The sequence below is a fragment of the Eucyclogobius newberryi genome, unplaced genomic scaffold (genome assembly GCF_026437365.1).
Source record: "Eucyclogobius newberryi isolate DKJ021-1_F unplaced genomic scaffold, fEucNew1.0.hap1 SCAF_112, whole genome shotgun sequence".
Classification (NCBI taxonomy): domain Eukaryota; kingdom Metazoa; phylum Chordata; class Actinopteri; order Gobiiformes; family Gobiidae; genus Eucyclogobius; species Eucyclogobius newberryi.
This window is the reverse complement of record NW_027315738.1, coordinates 111707-130992: the sequence shown is the minus strand read 5'-3', so window position 1 is coordinate 130992 and position 19286 is coordinate 111707. Positions and strand designations below refer to the sequence as shown.

The following is a 19286-nucleotide window of genomic DNA, read 5'->3' as shown; positions in this document are numbered from 1 at the left end:
TGAATGATGAGCTTCTGTCGCTGCAGCCTGGACTACAGCGGCCCCTCCAGGGAGTTCTTCTTCCTCGTTTCCCGGGAGCTGTTCAACCCGTACTACGGCCTGTTCGAGTATTCGGCCAACGACACGTACACGGTCCAGATCAGCCCCATGTCCGCCTTCGTGGACAACCATCACGAGTGGTGAGATCTCCGCTCGGACCAGTGTGATATTTACATTTTGACACGATTATCGTCGCCGGAATAACGATATTATCAGGGTTATTCACATTCAAATATTACCGTATTTTCCGGACTATTAGTCACACCGGAGTATAAGTCGCACCAGCCAAAAAATGCATCATAAACAAGAAAAAAACATATATAAGTCGCACTGGAGTATAAGTTGCATTTTGGGGGACATTTATTTGCTAAAATCCAAGACCAAGAACAGACATTTCATCTTGAAATGCAATTTAAAATAATAACAGATGAGAGGACATGGTGAATAGGTGTACGTATGCTAACGCTAACACCTTCAGCTACATTACGTATGCTAACGCTAACACCTTCAGCTACATGACGTATGCTAACGCTAACACCTTCAGCTACATGACGTATGCTAACGCTAACACCTTCAGCTACATGACGTATGCTAACACTAACACCTTCAGCTACATGACGTATGCTAAAGCTAACACCTTCAGCTACATGAGGCACAGACAGAACTGTGGTAAGTGTCTGGTATGTTAACGTAACATGTGAACAGTTATTCAGATAACTATAGCATAAAGAACATGCTAACAAGTTTACCAAAGCATCAGTTTGACCCCAAATCACTAAATCCACTGAATTCTTCTTCCTCTGTGTCACTTCTAAACAACTCCACAAACTCCAGAGGTAGAGGAAGTGCAGATTCTTCTTCTGCGTCGTTAGAGCCTAGAGCGCCCTCTTGTAATTGTCAGTGTGAAATGCGGTTGCCAGTGTGAAAATAACGAATAATATCACGAACCATGAAAAAAAGTGCTCATAGTCCAGAAAATACGGTATCACACCAGAGCTTTTAAAAGGTCTATTGTTACTGTTGTTGTGTGGACAATTTAAGTGTTCTGCTTCATTTGCCTCTGTGTGTATTTCATGTTTTGTTACTAAAAGGCCTTTCTCGCTCTCGTTGCAGGTTCAGATTCAGTGGGCGGATCCTGGGCTTGGCTCTTGTCCATCAGTATCTGCTGGACGCCTTTTTCACACGCCCGTTTTACAAAGGACTCCTGCGCATGTGAGTCCTGCAAATAGCACGCTTTTTATGTCAAACTATGCCAAAATACGTTACAGTTTAACAATGAAACGGCACAATGCTGTAAAAGAAAACGCTTGAAGTTGACTCAAAATGGGTCGCATTTTCTATATTAGAATCAGAATCAAAAAAGGTTTATTTCCATTGCCAATGAACAGAAGTCACAAACATAGGACCTTGTTTTGGTGATTTGGTGAAACCTATATAAATATCAGCACATTATTCCGATTAACTTGACTTTGTCGTGTCGTGTGAGCGAGTGTCACAAAGAGCCACAAAGAACCAATAAAGAGATAAAGAGTGAGGAATAAATGTGACCTGATGAACCTCTTGTGTCTCGACTCTTGTCTCCGGTTCAGCCCGTGTGACCTGAGCGACCTGGAGTTCCTGGACGAGGAGTTTCACCAGAGTTTGCAGTGGATGAAGGACAACGACATCGAGGACATGTTGGACCTCACCTTCACCGTCAACGAGGAGGTCTTTGGGCAGGTACGTGCGGACAAGCTGAACTAAAGATATTTTACTCATCAATTCTACAGCTTTTCACCAAATGTTTTAAATATCAGTCAGTAAAATGCGCTTGGTTATTTCCAATTTTGGTTTAAACTAAAAAGTATTTCAATCCAGTCAGAAACATTGTCGAGTAATCTAGAAGCAGTAAGTAAATAATCAATAATCTGTTAAATTCTCCTTCAGCCCTGTTGTAACTTTGCCCTCTTTTACTCCCTTTATCTTTTATTTATTTACATTTCTCTGATTTACTGGTTTATTTTATTTCACTCAATCTTATCTTAGATTCGGCATCATTTTTTTATCTCCACATATTTCAAGTTGTGTTTAAATACTGCACACCAGGCCATCAAATACAATCTTCCCTTCATTCTTTGTTCATGTTGATAAATGTTTTCTGTGGGACTGAAACACGTTAAGCAATCGATCACGACTAATCAATCATATTAATCAATCAAATAATTGTCAACTGAAAGTTTTTTGACTCGGGAGGACCAAGTCTTTCTAGCTTCAGATTCACTGATTATCATTATCAGAGACAGGAAAAAAGGCTTTCAACAACTTTGCTCCTGTGGAACAAAACACAGAGACTTTTTAAATTAAATCATTTTATGCCTTTTAATGATTTTAAAGCACTGGTCAAGTATCCTGTGTTTGTCTGTTGTTTATTTTGTGTTGTGTTTTAACAGGGACGCATGAAAAAGAGAACTTTTCTCATTGGGTTTTCCCTGTATAAATAAAAAACATGAATGAATGAATCCAAATAACTGCCTGCTAATCTGTCATATTCATCCAATTCTGTTCGTAAATGTAAAACATTGTTGTCTGTTAATGTATAAAAAGTGATGTTTTTTTGTGAATAAGTGTTGCCTTTTATGTTGTGTCATTGTGTGGTGTTGTTTTGTTTTCTTTGGTCAAATATTCATATTCCGAACATGTTTATGCAGCTGAATGGTCTGAAGTGAGAGTCATGTGGCTGTGGCTGTGACTCCTCAGATCACGGAGCGAGAGCTGAAGCCGGGCGGAGCTGGGATCCCCGTGTCCGAGAAGAACAAGAAGGAGTACATCGAGCGGATGGTCAAGTGGCGGATCGAGAGAGGCGTGGCCCAGCAGACCGAGAGCCTGGTGCGGGGCTTCTACGAGGTACGGCGCGCGGCTTTTGGGTTTTCACGTATACGTTTGACATAAATACGATGTACTTGTATGTACTATACGGTGTACTTGTATGTACTATACGGTGTACTTGTATGTACTCCGGCAACAGAACTCATAGGTCAAAGTCATACAGGGCGTCCCGTGGATTCTGCTCATACAATCTTTTTATTATAACAATTTGTGGAGGATAAATATCAGCCGTTAATTATTTCTTATTTACCGTATTTTCCGGAGTATCAGTCGCACCGGAGTATAAGTCGCACCAGCCAAAAAATTCATAATAGAGAAGAAAAAAACATATATAAGTCGCACTGGAGTATGAAATGCAGTTGCAAGTGTGAAAATAACAAATAATATCACATATAAGTCGCTCCGGAGTATAAGTATATAAGTATAAATATAAGTCGCACCGGAGTATAAGTCGCACCAGCCAAAAAATGCATAGTAGAGAAGAAAAAAACACATTTAAGTGGTACTGGAGTTTGAAATGCGGTTGCAATTAAATAATAATATCACATATAAGTCGCTCCGGAATATAAGTATATAAGTATAAATATAAGTATGAGTCGCACCCCGGCCAAAACTATGAAAAAAGGTGCAAATACAGTACGCAGTCTTTTTTTTAGAACAGTAATGTTACTTTTACATAATGTTCATGACAATACAATAATGTAAAATAAATATGGACTTGATTGTATTGTCCAGGTTGTTTTAAATTATTTTCAGTGGCCGCTATTAATGAGAAACACTAAACTCAATTACATTTGTAAAGCCCAACGTCACAACAGCAGCTGAAACCAAACAGCTGTTGGGCAATAATAGAGGAGCAGATTAAGTGACGTTCACGGGAATTAAGCAAATGAAAAAAACAGACCCAGAGCGTTCCCGGTCCTTAGGAAAAACAGCAACAACAAAAAAACTGTGAGAAAAAGTATAAACCTAGAGAAGAGTGGCAGAAAGACAGTATCAACAGTTGAACTAAATGGTGAGTATTGTGTATCGGGGAAGAAGGAGGAACCAGAAAATAACATGTATTCCTCCGAGGGCAGAATCCAAAGCAAGTTCCAGGTCTGTGAAATGTGCTGACTGTCGATGGGGATAAAACGTCCGTAAATGAGTCGCTCTTGTGCCTCTGCAGGTGGTGGACGTTCGGTTGGTGTCGGTGTTCGACGCTCGGGAGCTGGAGCTGGTGATCGCCGGAACAGCCGAGATCGACCTGTCGGACTGGAGGAACAACACGGAGTATAGAGGAGGTACAGGGCGTCGCCGAGTACCACAAAGTACAGAGCTGCAACCACAAAGTACAGAGCTGCAACCACAAAGTACAGAGATGCAACCACAAAGTACAGAGCTGCAACCACAAAGTACAGAGATGCAACCACAAAGTACAGAGATGCAACCACAAAGTACAGAGCTGCAACCACAAAGTACAGAGATGCAACCACAAAGTACAGAGCTGCAACCACAAAGTACAGAGATGCAACCACAAAGTACAGAGCTGCAACCACAAAGTACAGAGATGTAACCACAAAGTACAGAGCTGCAACCAAAAAGTACAGAGCTGCAACCACAAAGTACAGAGCTGCAACCAATAAGTACAGAGCTGCAACCACAAAGTACAGAGATGTAACCACAAAGTACAGAGCTGCAACCACAAAGTACAGAGCTGCAACCAAAAAGTACAGAGATGCAACCAGAAAGTACAGAGATGCAACCAAAAAGTACAGAGCTGCAACCAAAAAGTACAGAGCTGCAACCACAAAGTACAGAGATGTAACCACAAAGTACAGAGCTGCAACCACAAAGTACAGAGCTGCAACCACAAAGTACAGAGCTGCAATCAAAAAGTACAGAGATGCAATCAAAAAGTACAGAGATGCAACCAGAAAAGTACAGAGCTGCAACCAAAAAGTACAGAGATGCAACCAGAAAGTACAGAGCTGCAACCAAAAAGTACAGAGCTGCAACCACAAAGTACAGAGCTGCAATCAAAAAGTACAGAGATGCAACCAGAAAAGTACAGAGCTGCAACCAAAAAGTACAGAGATGCAACCAGAAAGTACAGAGCTGCAACCAAAAAGTACAGAGCTGCAACCACAAAGTACAGAGATGCAACCACAAAGTACAGAGCTGCAACCAAAAAGTACAGAGCTGCAACCACAAAGTACAGAGATACAACCACAAAGTACAGAGATGCTACCACAAAGTACAAAGATGCAACCACAAAGTACAGAGATGCAACCACAAAGTACAGAGATGCAACCACAAAGTACAGAGCTGCAACCACAAAGTACAGAGATGCAACCACAAAGTACAGAGATGCAACCACAAAGTACAGAGCTGCAACCACAAAGTACAGAGATGCAACCACAAAGTACAGAGATGCAACCACAAAGTACAGAGATACAACCACAAAGTACAGAGATACTACCACAAAGTACAGATACAACCACAAAGTACAGAGATACAACCACAAAGTACAGAGATACTACCACAAAGTACAGATACAACCACAAAGTACAGAGATACAACCACAAAGTACAGAGATACAACCACAAAGTACAGAGATACTACCACAAAGTACAGATACAACCACAAAGTACAGCGATACTACCACAAAGTACAGAGATACAACCACAAAGTACAGAGATACTACCACAAAGTACAGATACAACCACAAAGTACAGCGATACTACCACAAAGTACAGAGATGCAACCACAAAGTACAGAGATACAACCACAGAGTACAGAGATACAACCACAAAGTACAGAGATACAACCACAAAGTACAGAGATACTACCACAAAGTGCAGATACAACCACAAAGTACAGCGATACTACCACAAAGTACAGATACAACCACAAAGTACAGAGATACGACCACAAAGTACAGAGCTGCAACCAAAAAGTACAGAGATGCAACCACAAAGTACAGAGATGCAACCACAAAGTACAGAGCTGCAACCACAAAGTACAGAGATGCAACCACAAAGTACAGAGATGCAACCACAAAGTACAGAGCTGCAACCACAAAGTACAGAGATGCAACCACAAAGTACAGATACAACCACAAAGTACAGAGATACAACCACAAAGTACTGAGATGTAACCACAAAGTACAGAGATACAACCACAAAGTACAGAGATACAACCACAAAGTACAGAGATACTACCACAAAGTACAGATACAACCACAAAGTACAGCGATACTACCACAAAGTACAGAGATGCAACCACAAAGTACAGAGATACGACCACAAAGTACAGAGATGCAACCACAAAGTACAGAGATACAACCACAGAGTACAGAGACGCGACCACAAAGTACAGAGATACAACCACAAAGTACAGATACAACCACAAAGTACAGCGATACTACCACAAAGTACAGAGATACAACCACAACGTACAGAGATACTACCACAAAGTACAGAGCTGCAACCAAAAAGTACAGAGCTGCAACCACAAAGTACAGAGATGCAACCACAAAGTACAGAGATACAACCACAAAGTACAGAGATACTACCACAAAGTACAGATACAACCACAAAGTACAGCGATACTACCACAAAGTACAGAGATACAACCACAAAGTACAGAGATACTACCAAAAAGTACAGATACAACCACAAAGTACAGCGATACTACCACAAAGTACAGAGATGCAACCACAAAGTACAGAGATACAACCACAGAGTACAGAGATACAACCACAAAGTACAGAGATACTACCACAAAGTACAGATACAACCACAAAGTACAGCGATACTACCACAAAGTACAGAGATGCAACCACAAAGTACAGAGATACGACCACAAAGTACAGAGATGCAACCACAAAGTACAGAGCTGCAACCAAAAAGTACAGAGCTGCAATCACAAAGTACAGAGATGCAACCACAAAGTACAGAGCTGCAACCAAAAAGTACAGAGCTGCAACCACAAAGTACAGAGATGCAACCACAAAGTACAGAGATGCAACCACAAAGTACAGAGCTGCAACCACAAAGTACAGAGATGCAACCACAAAGTACAGAGATGCAACCACAAAGTACAGAGCTGCAACCACAAAGTACAGAGATGCAACCACAAAGTACAGATACAACCACAAAGTACAGAGATACAACCACAAAGTACTGAGATGTAACCACAAAGTACAGAGATACAACCACAAAGTACAGAGATACAACCACAAAGTACAGAGATACTACCACAAAGTACAGATACAACCACAAAGTACAGCGATACTACCACAAAGTACAGAGATGCAACCACAAAGTACAGAGATACGACCACAAAGTACAGAGATGCAACCACAAAGTACAGAGATACAACCACAGAGTACAGAGACGCGACCACAAAGTACAGAGATACAACCACAAAGTACAGATACAACCACAAAGTACAGCGATACTACCACAAAGTACAGAGATACAACCACAACGTACAGAGATACTACCACAAAGTACAGAGCTGCAACCAAAAAGTACAGAGCTGCAACCACAAAGTACAGAGATGCAACCACAAAGTACAGAGATACAACCACAAAGTACAGAGATACTACCACAAAGTACAGATACAACCACAAAGTACAGCGATACTACCACAAAGTACAGAGATACAACCACAAAGTACAGAGATACTACCAAAAAGTACAGATACAACCACAAAGTACAGCGATACTACCACAAAGTACAGAGATGCAACCACAAAGTACAGAGATACAACCACAGAGTACAGAGATACAACCACAAAGTACAGAGATACTACCACAAAGTACAGATACAACCACAAAGTACAGCGATACTACCACAAAGTACAGAGATGCAACCACAAAGTACAGAGATACGACCACAAAGTACAGAGATGCAACCACAAAGTACAGAGCTGCAACCAAAAAGTACAGAGCTGCAACCACAAAGTACAGAGATGCAACCACAAAGTACAGAGCTGCAACCAAAAAGTACAGAGCTGCAACCACAAAGTACAGAGATGCAACCACAAAGTACAGAGCTGCAACCACAAAGTACAGAGATGCAACCACAAAGTACAGAGCTGCAACCACAAAGTACAGATACAACCACAAAGTACAGAGATACAACCACAAAGTACTGAGATGTAACCACAAAGTACAGAGATACAACCACAAAGTACAGAGATACAACCACAAAGTACAGAGATACTACCACAAAGTACAGATACAACCACAAAGTACAGCGATACTACCACAAAGTACAGAGATGCAACCACAAAGTACAGAGATACAACCACAGAGTACAGAGATACAACCACAAAGTACAGAGATACAACCACAAAGTACAGAGATGCAACCACAAAGTACAGAGATACGACCACAAAGTACAGAGATGCAACCACAAAGTACAGAGCTGCAACCAAAAAGTACAGAGCTGCAACCACAAAGTACAGAGATGCAACCACAAAGTACAGAGCTGCAACCACAAAGTACAGAGATGCAACCACAAAGTACAGAGATACGACCACAAAGTACAGATATGCAACCACAAAGTACAGAGCTGCAACCAAAAAGTACAGAGCTGCAACCACAAAGTACAGAGATGCAACCACAAAGTACAGAGCTGCAACCACAAAGTACAGATACAACCACAAAGTACTGAGATGTAACCACAAAGTACAGAGATACAACCACAAAGTACAGAGATACAACCACAAAGTACAGAGATACTACCACAAAGTACAGATACAACCACAAAGTACAGCGATACTACCACAAAGTACAGAGATGCAACCACAAAGTACAGAGATACAACCACAGAGTACAGAGATACAACCATAAAGTACAGAGATACAACCACAGAGTACAGATACAACCACAAAGTACAGCGATGCGACCACAAAGTACAGAGATGCGACCACAAAGTACAGAGATACAACCACAAAGTACAGATACAACCACAAAGTACAGCGATGCGACCACAAAGTACAGAGATGCAACCACAAAGTAACCACTAGCTGTTGGGTACAGAGGGAGGGAGCAGTAAGAGCCAAATATGTACATCCAAGAGATACAGTATGGGATATAGGCTCTTCCAGTGATTGTAAACAGAACGCTTGCACTTTAACGGTGTCATACATTCACCTTTAATGCATTGTACGTGTACATGGAAGAGTTGGCGTCTCCAAAAATCACAAACTATGAAAAACCGGGGCCGTTTTGACTCGAGCACTCGTGAGTAACAGCAGAGCCTCGATAGGAAACAATACCACGTGTAGCATTGGTTTGTGAACTGTAGGGGTTAAACGCAGAGGTCAAACCAGGGCAAGTTTGCTCTGACTTCTCTCGACACGACAGCGCGCTCATTACCAAGTCAGATCATTTCTCCTGAGCTGCATGTTATTTCACAAACGTGTCATAATCACACAAAACACGTTCACAGTGTTTATATTATCACTCACGGCGCGTTATTGCAGCTCCAAGTCTTGAGTAAAGTAGAAGTTCTTGTCATTGACTAATAAACACAAATAAATGCCAGGTTTTCATGTTTATGTAATAATGACTTTACTTGGATTCGTTCCTGTTTAGTTTATGTTTATGAAGTGCTTTATGTGGGATCGTTGGCGTGGTAAATATTCATCATAGTTTTACGTCAGTCAAGAGTCAGTTTGTGGAGAAAAGTTGATTAACGCCGTGTTCATGTGGCAACAACAACTAATCTCACTGGTTGACTCTTTTAAAGGCTGTTAAACTTTTCGAGATAAAGCCATATGAACACAAACAAGTAAAATCCCAACTTTTCATTTCAAAAGCACCCAAGAACCACATGAATGCAGCAATAAAATCAATTACAGTTACAGGAAGTTCACGCAAAAAACACAATTTTCAGTTGAAACATTAATTTGACAAATTAAAGGTGGCGTTGTGTATTTCTATTCCTCAAATTATAATTATAGTGTAGATTATTCAAGCTTCAGAGCTTGTTTTTTACTATTACCGTATTTTCCGGACTATAAGTCATAGTCATAGTTTTGGCCGGGGTGCAACTTATACTTATATTTATACTTATATACTCATACTTACACTCTGGAGCGACTTATATGTGATATTATTTGTTATTTTCACACTTGCAACCGCATTTCATACTCCAGTGCGACTTATATATGTTTTTTTCTTCTTGTTTCTGCATGTTTTGGCTGGTGCGACTTATACTCCAGTGCGACTTATAGTCAGGAAAAAACGGTATCTAGTTGCTAGGTAACAGTTATGGAAATAGCTACCCATGCTCCACCAGGAAGTAAAATGATAAACTTTGTACCAAACTCTGGAAACTTAGACAGGATTATTAGCTAAGTCTTAAATATAATGCTGTTATACTATGTTTTAATGTGATATAACCTTTCATCTGCACTTTAACTGGCTCTGGAACATTCTTTTATCACAGTCACAACCAGTTTTTTCTTTCGTAATTGCTTATGCTCAATGTAAAACGGATATGAAACAGATTATATGTCATTATATTTTGGGTATTTTCAACAGCTTATAGTTAAACAATATCATATAAAGCAGCACAGTATTTTTCCTTTGAACAGGGGAGTAAATAATTATAATAAGTCCAGAGACGCAGGTGGGTTGAGGCTATTGCTCAGTGATTTATGCAAAAAATCAAAAGCCTCAGTCACAACAATACAGTCGTTTCCCGTCAATCATTTAAAAAGGTTTTTGGAGGCTGCGGCCAAAGCTTCAGCGACTGAACCTGGGCCAGAATCTGGAGACAAAAGACTCACGACGGCTCTGGACTCGGCAGAGTTTTGTGCGACCAATCGACAACGACGGCTCCTTCTGCCATTAAACATTAAAGACCCGAGCCCATTGAAAGGACGGGACTTTTTATTTCTGACAAAAATAATAATACGACGGTTTTATACATAAAACATTGTTCTATTGTTAGAACATGACAAGACAAACAAAAACGCAGAATTTCTTTGGCAGTTTGTTGCTTTGACATTTCTGTGAAGGGAGTGGGTTGAAAAAAACTGAAATAAATGTGTTATTTCCAAACTTAATTACCTGGAAATTGGTTTGGAAAGTCACAAAAGTATTTAAATAAACTTGCCGTTGCCGTTTGTCTCCATAGATATGTTATTGCTTGGAAAGTTCTGCAGTGTGGCTTTAAGCATATCTATATCTCCATGGAGACAGGTAGGCGACGCCGTAAGACCAAGTTACGGGTCCGATCTGTGGAGCGGCGAGCCCAATCACAGGGAGAATGCATTTGTCTTTCAAGGGATCTTTGAGCAATAAAACAGTTATAATTGAACAAATGCATGAATAGATGTGTTTAAAGCCATACTGAGGAACATTCCGGGCAAAGTAAAGCACCCTCCACCAGAAAAGGTACTGCACTCCTTTAATATTATGAATTCACTTGCTAGATGTTCCTTCTCTACTTTTACGTTCTAAAGAAATCAAAGCAGAAAATGCTAATACTTGAATTGATGTCCTTTTTAGCCAACCAGACTATTGCTGTATTTGAGATTACTTGACAGGATACTGCAGGAAATACCAATATGAATGTGGAAAATGTACTGAAAAATGTATAATATCACAATTTACAGCGATGCAAAATTTGAATATCCAGCGTTTTGTTGAAAATTATAACTATTACAATTACCCAAACCAAGCCTTTAAAGTCACATTTCTGCACTTCTGTGGCTCATTTTATGGTCCGTTCCCGTTTTGTGCGATACTTGAGCCTCAACTAAGACATATCGTTTCAATATTGCTATCGAGATAATGCAAAAAAACATTGAGATGTACATTTTTGTCAATATCGCCCACACCTAGAAGCAGAAAAGTTACAACATGATATTTAAACTTCAAACTGTCAATGGATAGAATTGTTCTCCAGGAAAATGTGTCATCTTCTTCCTACTACTCTTGGCATTACACGCCACCACATTGACCCCATGACATGGCAGTGTAATTGTGTGACAGAGGAGGTCGTCGACTCAGAACCGCCGCCACATCTCCGTCACTCTGCCCCGAGGCGGCTACAGCTACGCCAATAAACATAACACGGTTCAGACAAGAGGAGCGGAGACAGAGGCCTGCTTTGGTATTCACCTGACTCATGCGACTCCATCTCCCTCTCCTCCTCCTCCTCCTCCTCTTCCTCCTCTCCGCAGGTTACCATGACAACCACATAGTGATTCGCTGGTTCTGGGCGGCGGTGGAGCGCTTCAACAACGAGCAGAGGCTGAGGCTGCTGCAGGTACTGGCCCCCGGCGCTGAATGAGACGCTCGGACTGTGGGAGAGTGCTGCCATCGTGTGGACAGAAATGGTTCTGCTTGTGATGATCGAGCGGCTCGGTTACCGCCAGCTGACTCGGACAACACATATTATGATACATTTACTTTACTGTTCTAACTTTGTCGCTTGTTTGTTGAGTTGTATTTAGATTAATTCAAGTTAGTTTGAAAGAAAGTCCTCTCCCCTCCGAGCGTCAAAAACACACTGTTCTGAATCGCCTCGATATCTGACGTTTTCTCGATCTCAAGAGTCTTTTCTGCTGTTTTTTAGTCCATAAATCATCATTATTGTTCTTTAACGAAGACATGTCATGTTTTTTTTCCACCTAGAACTTAATATTAAGTTGTACAACATAAGTATTACAGTACATTCTGATAAATATTGCTCTAAAACAGCTTAGTAACAGAAACAGGTTCATTGACTTCCTGTTCAAAACTGCAGAACCTCTTCACTGTGACCTCACCGCACTAAGTAACATAGTTTGATTTACCTGTTTATTTATGTTTTTTAACCCATTGTGTACGACTCAGAGGTCCTGTCCCAATACAACACTTGACTGAAGAGCCCACAGCCATAAACATCTTAATTCCTTCTTTATAATAGTGCTCTACTGTCTAAACTGTTAATATATATCTTTATTGCATTGTCTGATATACAGGTGCAACACTGTGGTAAATGTACTACATTAAGCTCACATTTAGTCTGTATGAATTCATTTCTGTGTCTCCTCGTCTGCAGTTTGTCACGGGCACGTCCAGCATTCCTTACGAGGGCTTTGCTTCACTCCGAGGCAGTAATGGACCTCGCAGATTCTGTGTGGAAAAGTGGGGCAAGATCACCTCATTACCCAGGTACAAATGTAATCTAATACCTATGAACACTCTGCTTACTTTGTATTCCGTGTCAAAATATCATCTCGTGTGCTCGTGGATCATTAATAGACAGTAAGAGCTCAACAAACGGGAGGTAGAGCAGAGGTTAAAAGTTATGCAGAATGTGGTTATATTTGAGAGGAGATATCTTCTGAATTTGAAGGAATCCTTGACGTTAAACAGCCAAGTGGCATTCTCGCGATATTAGTGAGTTCACAAGCTCATGAGAATCCATCTGCCTTTCGCTTTTGTGCATTATTTTGTGAAGGGAAAGATAACCGCGCTTTCCTTTCAACTGGATTCAGCAAACGTGTGATTTTCTCTCCCGCTTCTGCCGCTGCGACGTGAACGATGAACGCGTTAAACTCAATTCCGAGCGCTTTTCGATGAGCAATTAACACAGGCTCTTGTATTTCGACGTTATTACTCGTTAGCGTTACGTGTCTTGTCGTTTTCCCCTCTCCTCAGGGCGCACACCTGCTTTAACCGCCTGGACCTTCCTCCGTACCCATCGTTTTCAATGCTCTACGAGAAACTTGTGACGGCCGTGGAGGAGACCAGCACTTTTGGCCTAGAGTGAACCCGCCAAGGTCAACTCACGAGACAGAGCGAGAGAGAGAGGGAAAGACATGTTTAAGACTGACTTTTTTCAGCCGAAATCACCAAAACCACTTCACGTTTTCTGCCTTTTTACTTTTGACTCTCGCTGAAAAAAGACAGTGGAAATCTCTATTTGTTTTTCACGTTCCTTTTCGAGCCACATGTGCTTTGAGTTAACGGCCTTGGATTTACAACTCTTCTTTTCCTCCTCGTCATCAAAAAGACTGTTGTTTTTTTGGGGGGTTTTCAGAAACTTCTTCCCTTTTTCCCCCTTTTCCTGGACCTCAAAACTGTGTCCTACGTCCTCCTTTGGGCTGCGGTGGAATAAAGACCTATAAATACACAAACACACAAGCGCGCGCTCACAAAAACAGAACAAAACTAAAATCTCAGCATTTATTTTTACAGTGCAGTTTTATCAGAAGGTTACGTGATGTTCGTTGTGATGGGTTAATTAATTCATTTTTAAATCAAATATGTATGGAAACGTTACCGCTATATGGGGAAAGAGATGATTGTACCAAACCACGCCATGTTTGAATGTATTAGAGTAAATAGAAACGCCATAAAATGTAAATGTTAAAGGGCCTGTACCAAACTTTTACTTGCTTTTGTTCAGGAATACACTTTTTACTGGTGATGGGCAGATCAATCTCAAAAACTATTATATATTATTTTGATACTGAAAAGGTATAAAACAGTAATGATAACTGTGCAAAAATATCAATTTAATTCAATTTCAATCAAAAAATTGCTGTTTTTCAATCAAATTTGTATCTGTTTTTGAAATATATTGATTATTTTTTAGTTTAGTCATTTTCGGATCAGTTCAAGATGAAATGGAGTACAAAATAATGATTAAAAAAATATGTTTAATATTGCAACATTTGATTTTAATACAAAAAGTAGTTGTGATTGCCCGTCACCACCTTTCACTCCATTAAAGCAATGTAAAAGCAGCGTTTTGTGAAGGAAATTGAGACTGAATGTTATTTTCTATACATTTTAAATACTATTTTGTTAGATGAGAACACTGTGGAGGAAACTGCTATTTACCACAGACGGCTTTATCGAATCACAGACATCGTAGGACTGTAGAAACATGCAAGAACATGTAAGAACCTGTAAGAACCTGTAAAAACCTGTAAGAACCTGTAAAAACCTGTAAGAACCCTTTGGGAAACTACTGTCTGTAACTTCCCCTGACAGTTGTTTCTCTGTCATGGTTCAACATCAGAGTGGGACAAGGCCCTAAAAAAAGTTCATTCTGGAACATTTTCTTCTCTTAAAATTGGTATAGGCCCTTTAATTTGCAATCAACGTTGGTATTTTTCCGTGTCACAATGGTAGACCAATGTATTTCCAATGTAAAAGTACATTGGACTGGCTTTGTTGTACAGGGCTACAGCGAGGAGCATTGAGAGCTTTCATTTCTTACATCAGATTTGACCCCAAAATAGTACAAGTGTCACAAATAATAGGTTGCGTTCACGTTCTATATGTCGTAATTGGAAAACACATCCAAACTTATGATCCGCAAATGTGGAATCTTATTGGCTCCACAAACTTCATATCATATTGCTCTTATGACTTTGATCACGTCTTTGCAGTTGAATAAGGGCATCACTTTCTGAATCTACTGGGAAAAAACATCGACTTTTGTTCATTTGTGACGGAGCAGACGTTGAACTTTGTACCTGTTGTCGTTTCATGCGGATAGGCCCAGTAAATACAGAGATATGAACCATAAACGATGTCAACAAATGTGCAATCCGACCTGAACTCCACCTCCATGCAACACCGTAAGCATTCCGCAATATTGTGAACGTGAACACAACCTATAGAGCGATCACACAAAATCTGCTGGATAACGATATTTAATTATAGCTGACAACAACAGAAAAACAAAACAAATATGAATGTGTAATGGGTAACCACAGGGGGGCACTGGAGTTACGCTTACTGTTACTGCACATGTGAGAAAAAAAAAAGTGTCAAGTTTTTCAACACTTTAACGCCTTTGAGGAAGACGATACAAACCATTACAACGTCAACACAATCCAAGCCTGAACCCACGTGCACTTTGACATACACACAGATACAGTATTTTCTATGGGGTGCATGCACGATCACACCGTCTGTACAAAGTCTTAAAACCGAGCTAGAACACAAAAGGGGCCGGGAATGGTTGGCTAAAACAAATCACACTTTGGCTAAACGTCTCCGATCCTCTCTAGCCCAGGAAAACCTCTGCATGTGAACCTCCGGGAGTCCTCCTGGTCCGCTCTGTGAGTCTGGACCTAAGGCAGAGACACTCCACCAGGTGGCGTCGTGTCATAGCTCGATATTTGCATGCTGAAATTGTGTCCTTACTAGCTTTTTGCATGAGGATATCGCCGTCCATTCGGAAACAAATGAGCTGGTCATATTGTGTCACTTAAACATTGAAGCGAGCTGCCAAAGTTGTGCTTAAAGTGCCTCTGACAGGTCGAGCGACTCATTGAACTAAAATGCAGTGGAGATAAATATAGTTTGAGTTTTGAAAGAAAAAAATAAAATAAATTGTTATCACAGAATAGCACATTTTTAAGGTTTATAATTTCACTTCCTGTTTGTAATTGATGACATCACACTAGGAAATTACCCCAAAACACTGGGCAAAAACTTAATGTAAAATAACAATATAAGAGAGTGACTTTATTTTGTTGAATTAATGTTTACAGGGTCAAAAAAAAGTAGTTTATTTTGTGTAAATTCTGCATAAACTTTGACTGGAATGAGTGCACCTAGTGTGATGTCACTTTCTGTTATTTTTCTACAGTTTCGACTTTTTTCCCACAAATACCTGCTCGATTGGAGTAAAACTATCATTTATATGTTAACAGGCATAAATACACCAAATAAAGTCAAAATTAGACAATTGTAATCACAGAATAACACATGTTTTAGGTTTATAATTTCACTTCCTGTTTGTAATTGATGACATCACACTAGGAAATTACCCCAAAACACTGGGCAAAAACTTAATGTAAAATAATAATATAAGAGAGTGACTTTATTTTGTTGAATAAATGTTTACAGGGTCAAATAAGAGTAGTTTATTTTGTGTAAAATCTGCAAAAACTTTGACTGGAATGAGTGTACCTAGTGTGATGTCACTTCCTGTTATTTTTCAACATATCTTTCAAAGTTTTCTCCGCATATACTTGCTCGATTGGTGTAAAACTATAATTTATATTTACAACCGGTATAAATACACAAAATAAAGTCCAAATTAGAAAATTGTAAAAACCTGTCATGGGCACTTTAAACTTACACTGTCTTTATAATCAGAGGTGAGTTTGGAATATTGATGAGTTACTTCATTTAGTTTTTTGATAATTTAATGAAATAAGGGCAGCTTTTCTAGTTGTATTCTTTTTGATCATAACATTTTCAGTTCGACATCTCAAAATCATCATCATTTTTTATCATGAACAATTTTATCACTCAATTTTTTACTTTTTGCGATTTTTTGTCAGTTTTAACCATTCCAACAACAGACAAAATGAGTGACATGATTTGCCTGAATATTATTGTTAATGAACGGTTCAATCGCACTTTATTTTTTGTTCTTTCCATTCTGTTTCTTTTTTATCCATCTCAAATATTTACAACAATGTGTACTTTAAGTTATTTAATGTTTTAATTCGTAGTGAAATATACCAAGTCAAAATCAAATCATGAAACTTTTGCATCACATTTATTTTTATTTCTTTTGGATTAAGTCTATATGTTTAAAAAGTGAGGATTTTTTAACTTTCCTTGACAAAATGACATTGTTATTTTTTGTGTTTCTTTCTTTTTCGTTCTTTCTTTCTTACATTCTTTGTGTGTCTAATTTGGTTAATACTAAACAACTTCCACATTTTCCAAAACCTCACTCTATTTTAGCAGCCATTTTAGTCATTTTTTAGTAAATCATATGCATTATTTTACATTACTATTATTTATTTCTTCTCTATTCCACTCGCCTCTGTTTGAATGGTACGATATTTTGATATTTTGTGAATGAAATGGAGAGCAGACTTACATCGACAGTGTTCTGGTGCGTTTCCGTGGCAGCGCGCTTCGCTTTAGTTTTACACGTGCGACTCGGCCGATCTTAGTAATAGGTGAAGGTGACTTTTCCGTGCTCTTGAGCGGGCTGAAGTATAGGGCTGTTCTGGTTCTTGAAAGAGCACATGTCCGTGTACATCGAGTGCAGTCCTACTCGTCTGTGTATATATTTGTACATGTCCGTCGCGTTCTGTGTCAATGATGATATTATATTTTGCACCGAATGTACCAAAGTTTGGGGCTTGCAATCATATTTAGGCCAGTTTTCCCTCTTAAAAAACACATACCACAAATCCAAAAATCCACAGTAAAGACAGTAAACTGCATTTTTTTCCATTTTTTTTTTCATTTTTTGCCGAAGATGATAAAATTGGTTACTCAAATCACACCGTTAAACCACGCGTCTTTTTCTTGTACATTTGATTCACTCTATGCAAAGCTCCTGTACGTGTGTCTTCATTTCACTGATGATTGTAATAAAAGAGAAGAAATGGCTAATTTTAATTGACTATGACGTGACTATTTTATTTCATTCGGGGGGGTTTTTCTAGAATATTTGCAATATTTTGAATACTAAAACTGAAGATTATTGCCAATTTTTGCAATACACACTTATGTAAGGAGGTAAAATTTGCCAGAATATAGTGTGTTCTGGTTGTTTTTTCCTCCAAGTATTTTCTCAGGTGTTTTATTTCACTTTTCTACGACGGAGTATAAGGGCCAACCAAGAAGAAAAAAAAATGCGTTAAAAAAAGACGTTAGTTAATGAGAAAAAAGTTTAAGTCAGAAAAAAGTTGTAAATTAACGACAATAAACTCATTAAATAACGAGAAAAAAGTCATTAAATAATGAGAAAAAAGTCATTAATTAATGACTTTATTCTCGTAGTGCCCCGCATTATTATTATTTTTGGTTGGCCCTTATACTCCGTCGTACTTTTCTGTTGAAGGGGGCGTACGATATATTGCAATCGAATTTAAATTAAAAGTTGAATGGTTGCAGTTTGAGTCCTTGGAAGTGCAAACAACAAAATATCTGACTAATTCTGTAGTTTAGAACTCAACAAACAAAGAAACAAACAGCTAAACAAATACAAGAATCACTTGCATTTCAGAACACTTCAGTCTTAAATCATAATGCTCCTGAACATGATTAAATGTTTATTGATTATCCAACTATTTACATTTAAATAACAAATCTAATTACAATGTCTGAAAAGTTGCAAAATATTTTTCCTAAATCTTCAGCCCTAAAGCGGATGGTCTGCTTTGCCGAATGCTTCACACTATGGCTTTAAAAGGTTACCCATCTCCATGGAGACAAGCAGGTGGCTCCCCGGGCCAGGTTACAAGCCAGGTCTGTGGAGATTTAAGCCCATTCACAGTAAGTATGTTTGTTTTTTAGGTTCATTTAATAACCAAGATAGACACGTTTATGTCCTTATGCTGTAGTAAAACAATAAGATAGTGTGACCGACCCAGAACAGTTGTAATTA

General features: G+C 39.2%; 1 protein-coding gene across 1 annotated transcript in view; it reads left to right on the top strand.

Moving 5' to 3' along the window:
* The window catches only part of hecw2a (HECT, C2 and WW domain containing E3 ubiquitin protein ligase 2a), a 48803-nt gene extending 34467 nt beyond the window's left edge, over positions 1-14336 (top strand). Inside the window, exons 23-30 of the mRNA XM_072440177.1 lie at positions 27-179; positions 1153-1251; positions 1629-1758; positions 2776-2922; positions 4073-4187; positions 12097-12182; positions 12960-13072; positions 13562-14336. Coding sequence (XP_072296278.1) covers positions 27-179; positions 1153-1251; positions 1629-1758; positions 2776-2922; positions 4073-4187; positions 12097-12182; positions 12960-13072; positions 13562-13673 — 955 coding nt within the window. The 3' untranslated portion in view covers positions 13674-14336. The remainder of the gene's footprint in view (positions 1-26; positions 180-1152; positions 1252-1628; positions 1759-2775; positions 2923-4072; positions 4188-12096; positions 12183-12959; positions 13073-13561) is intronic.
* The last annotated feature ends 4950 nt before the right edge of the window (positions 14337-19286 follow it).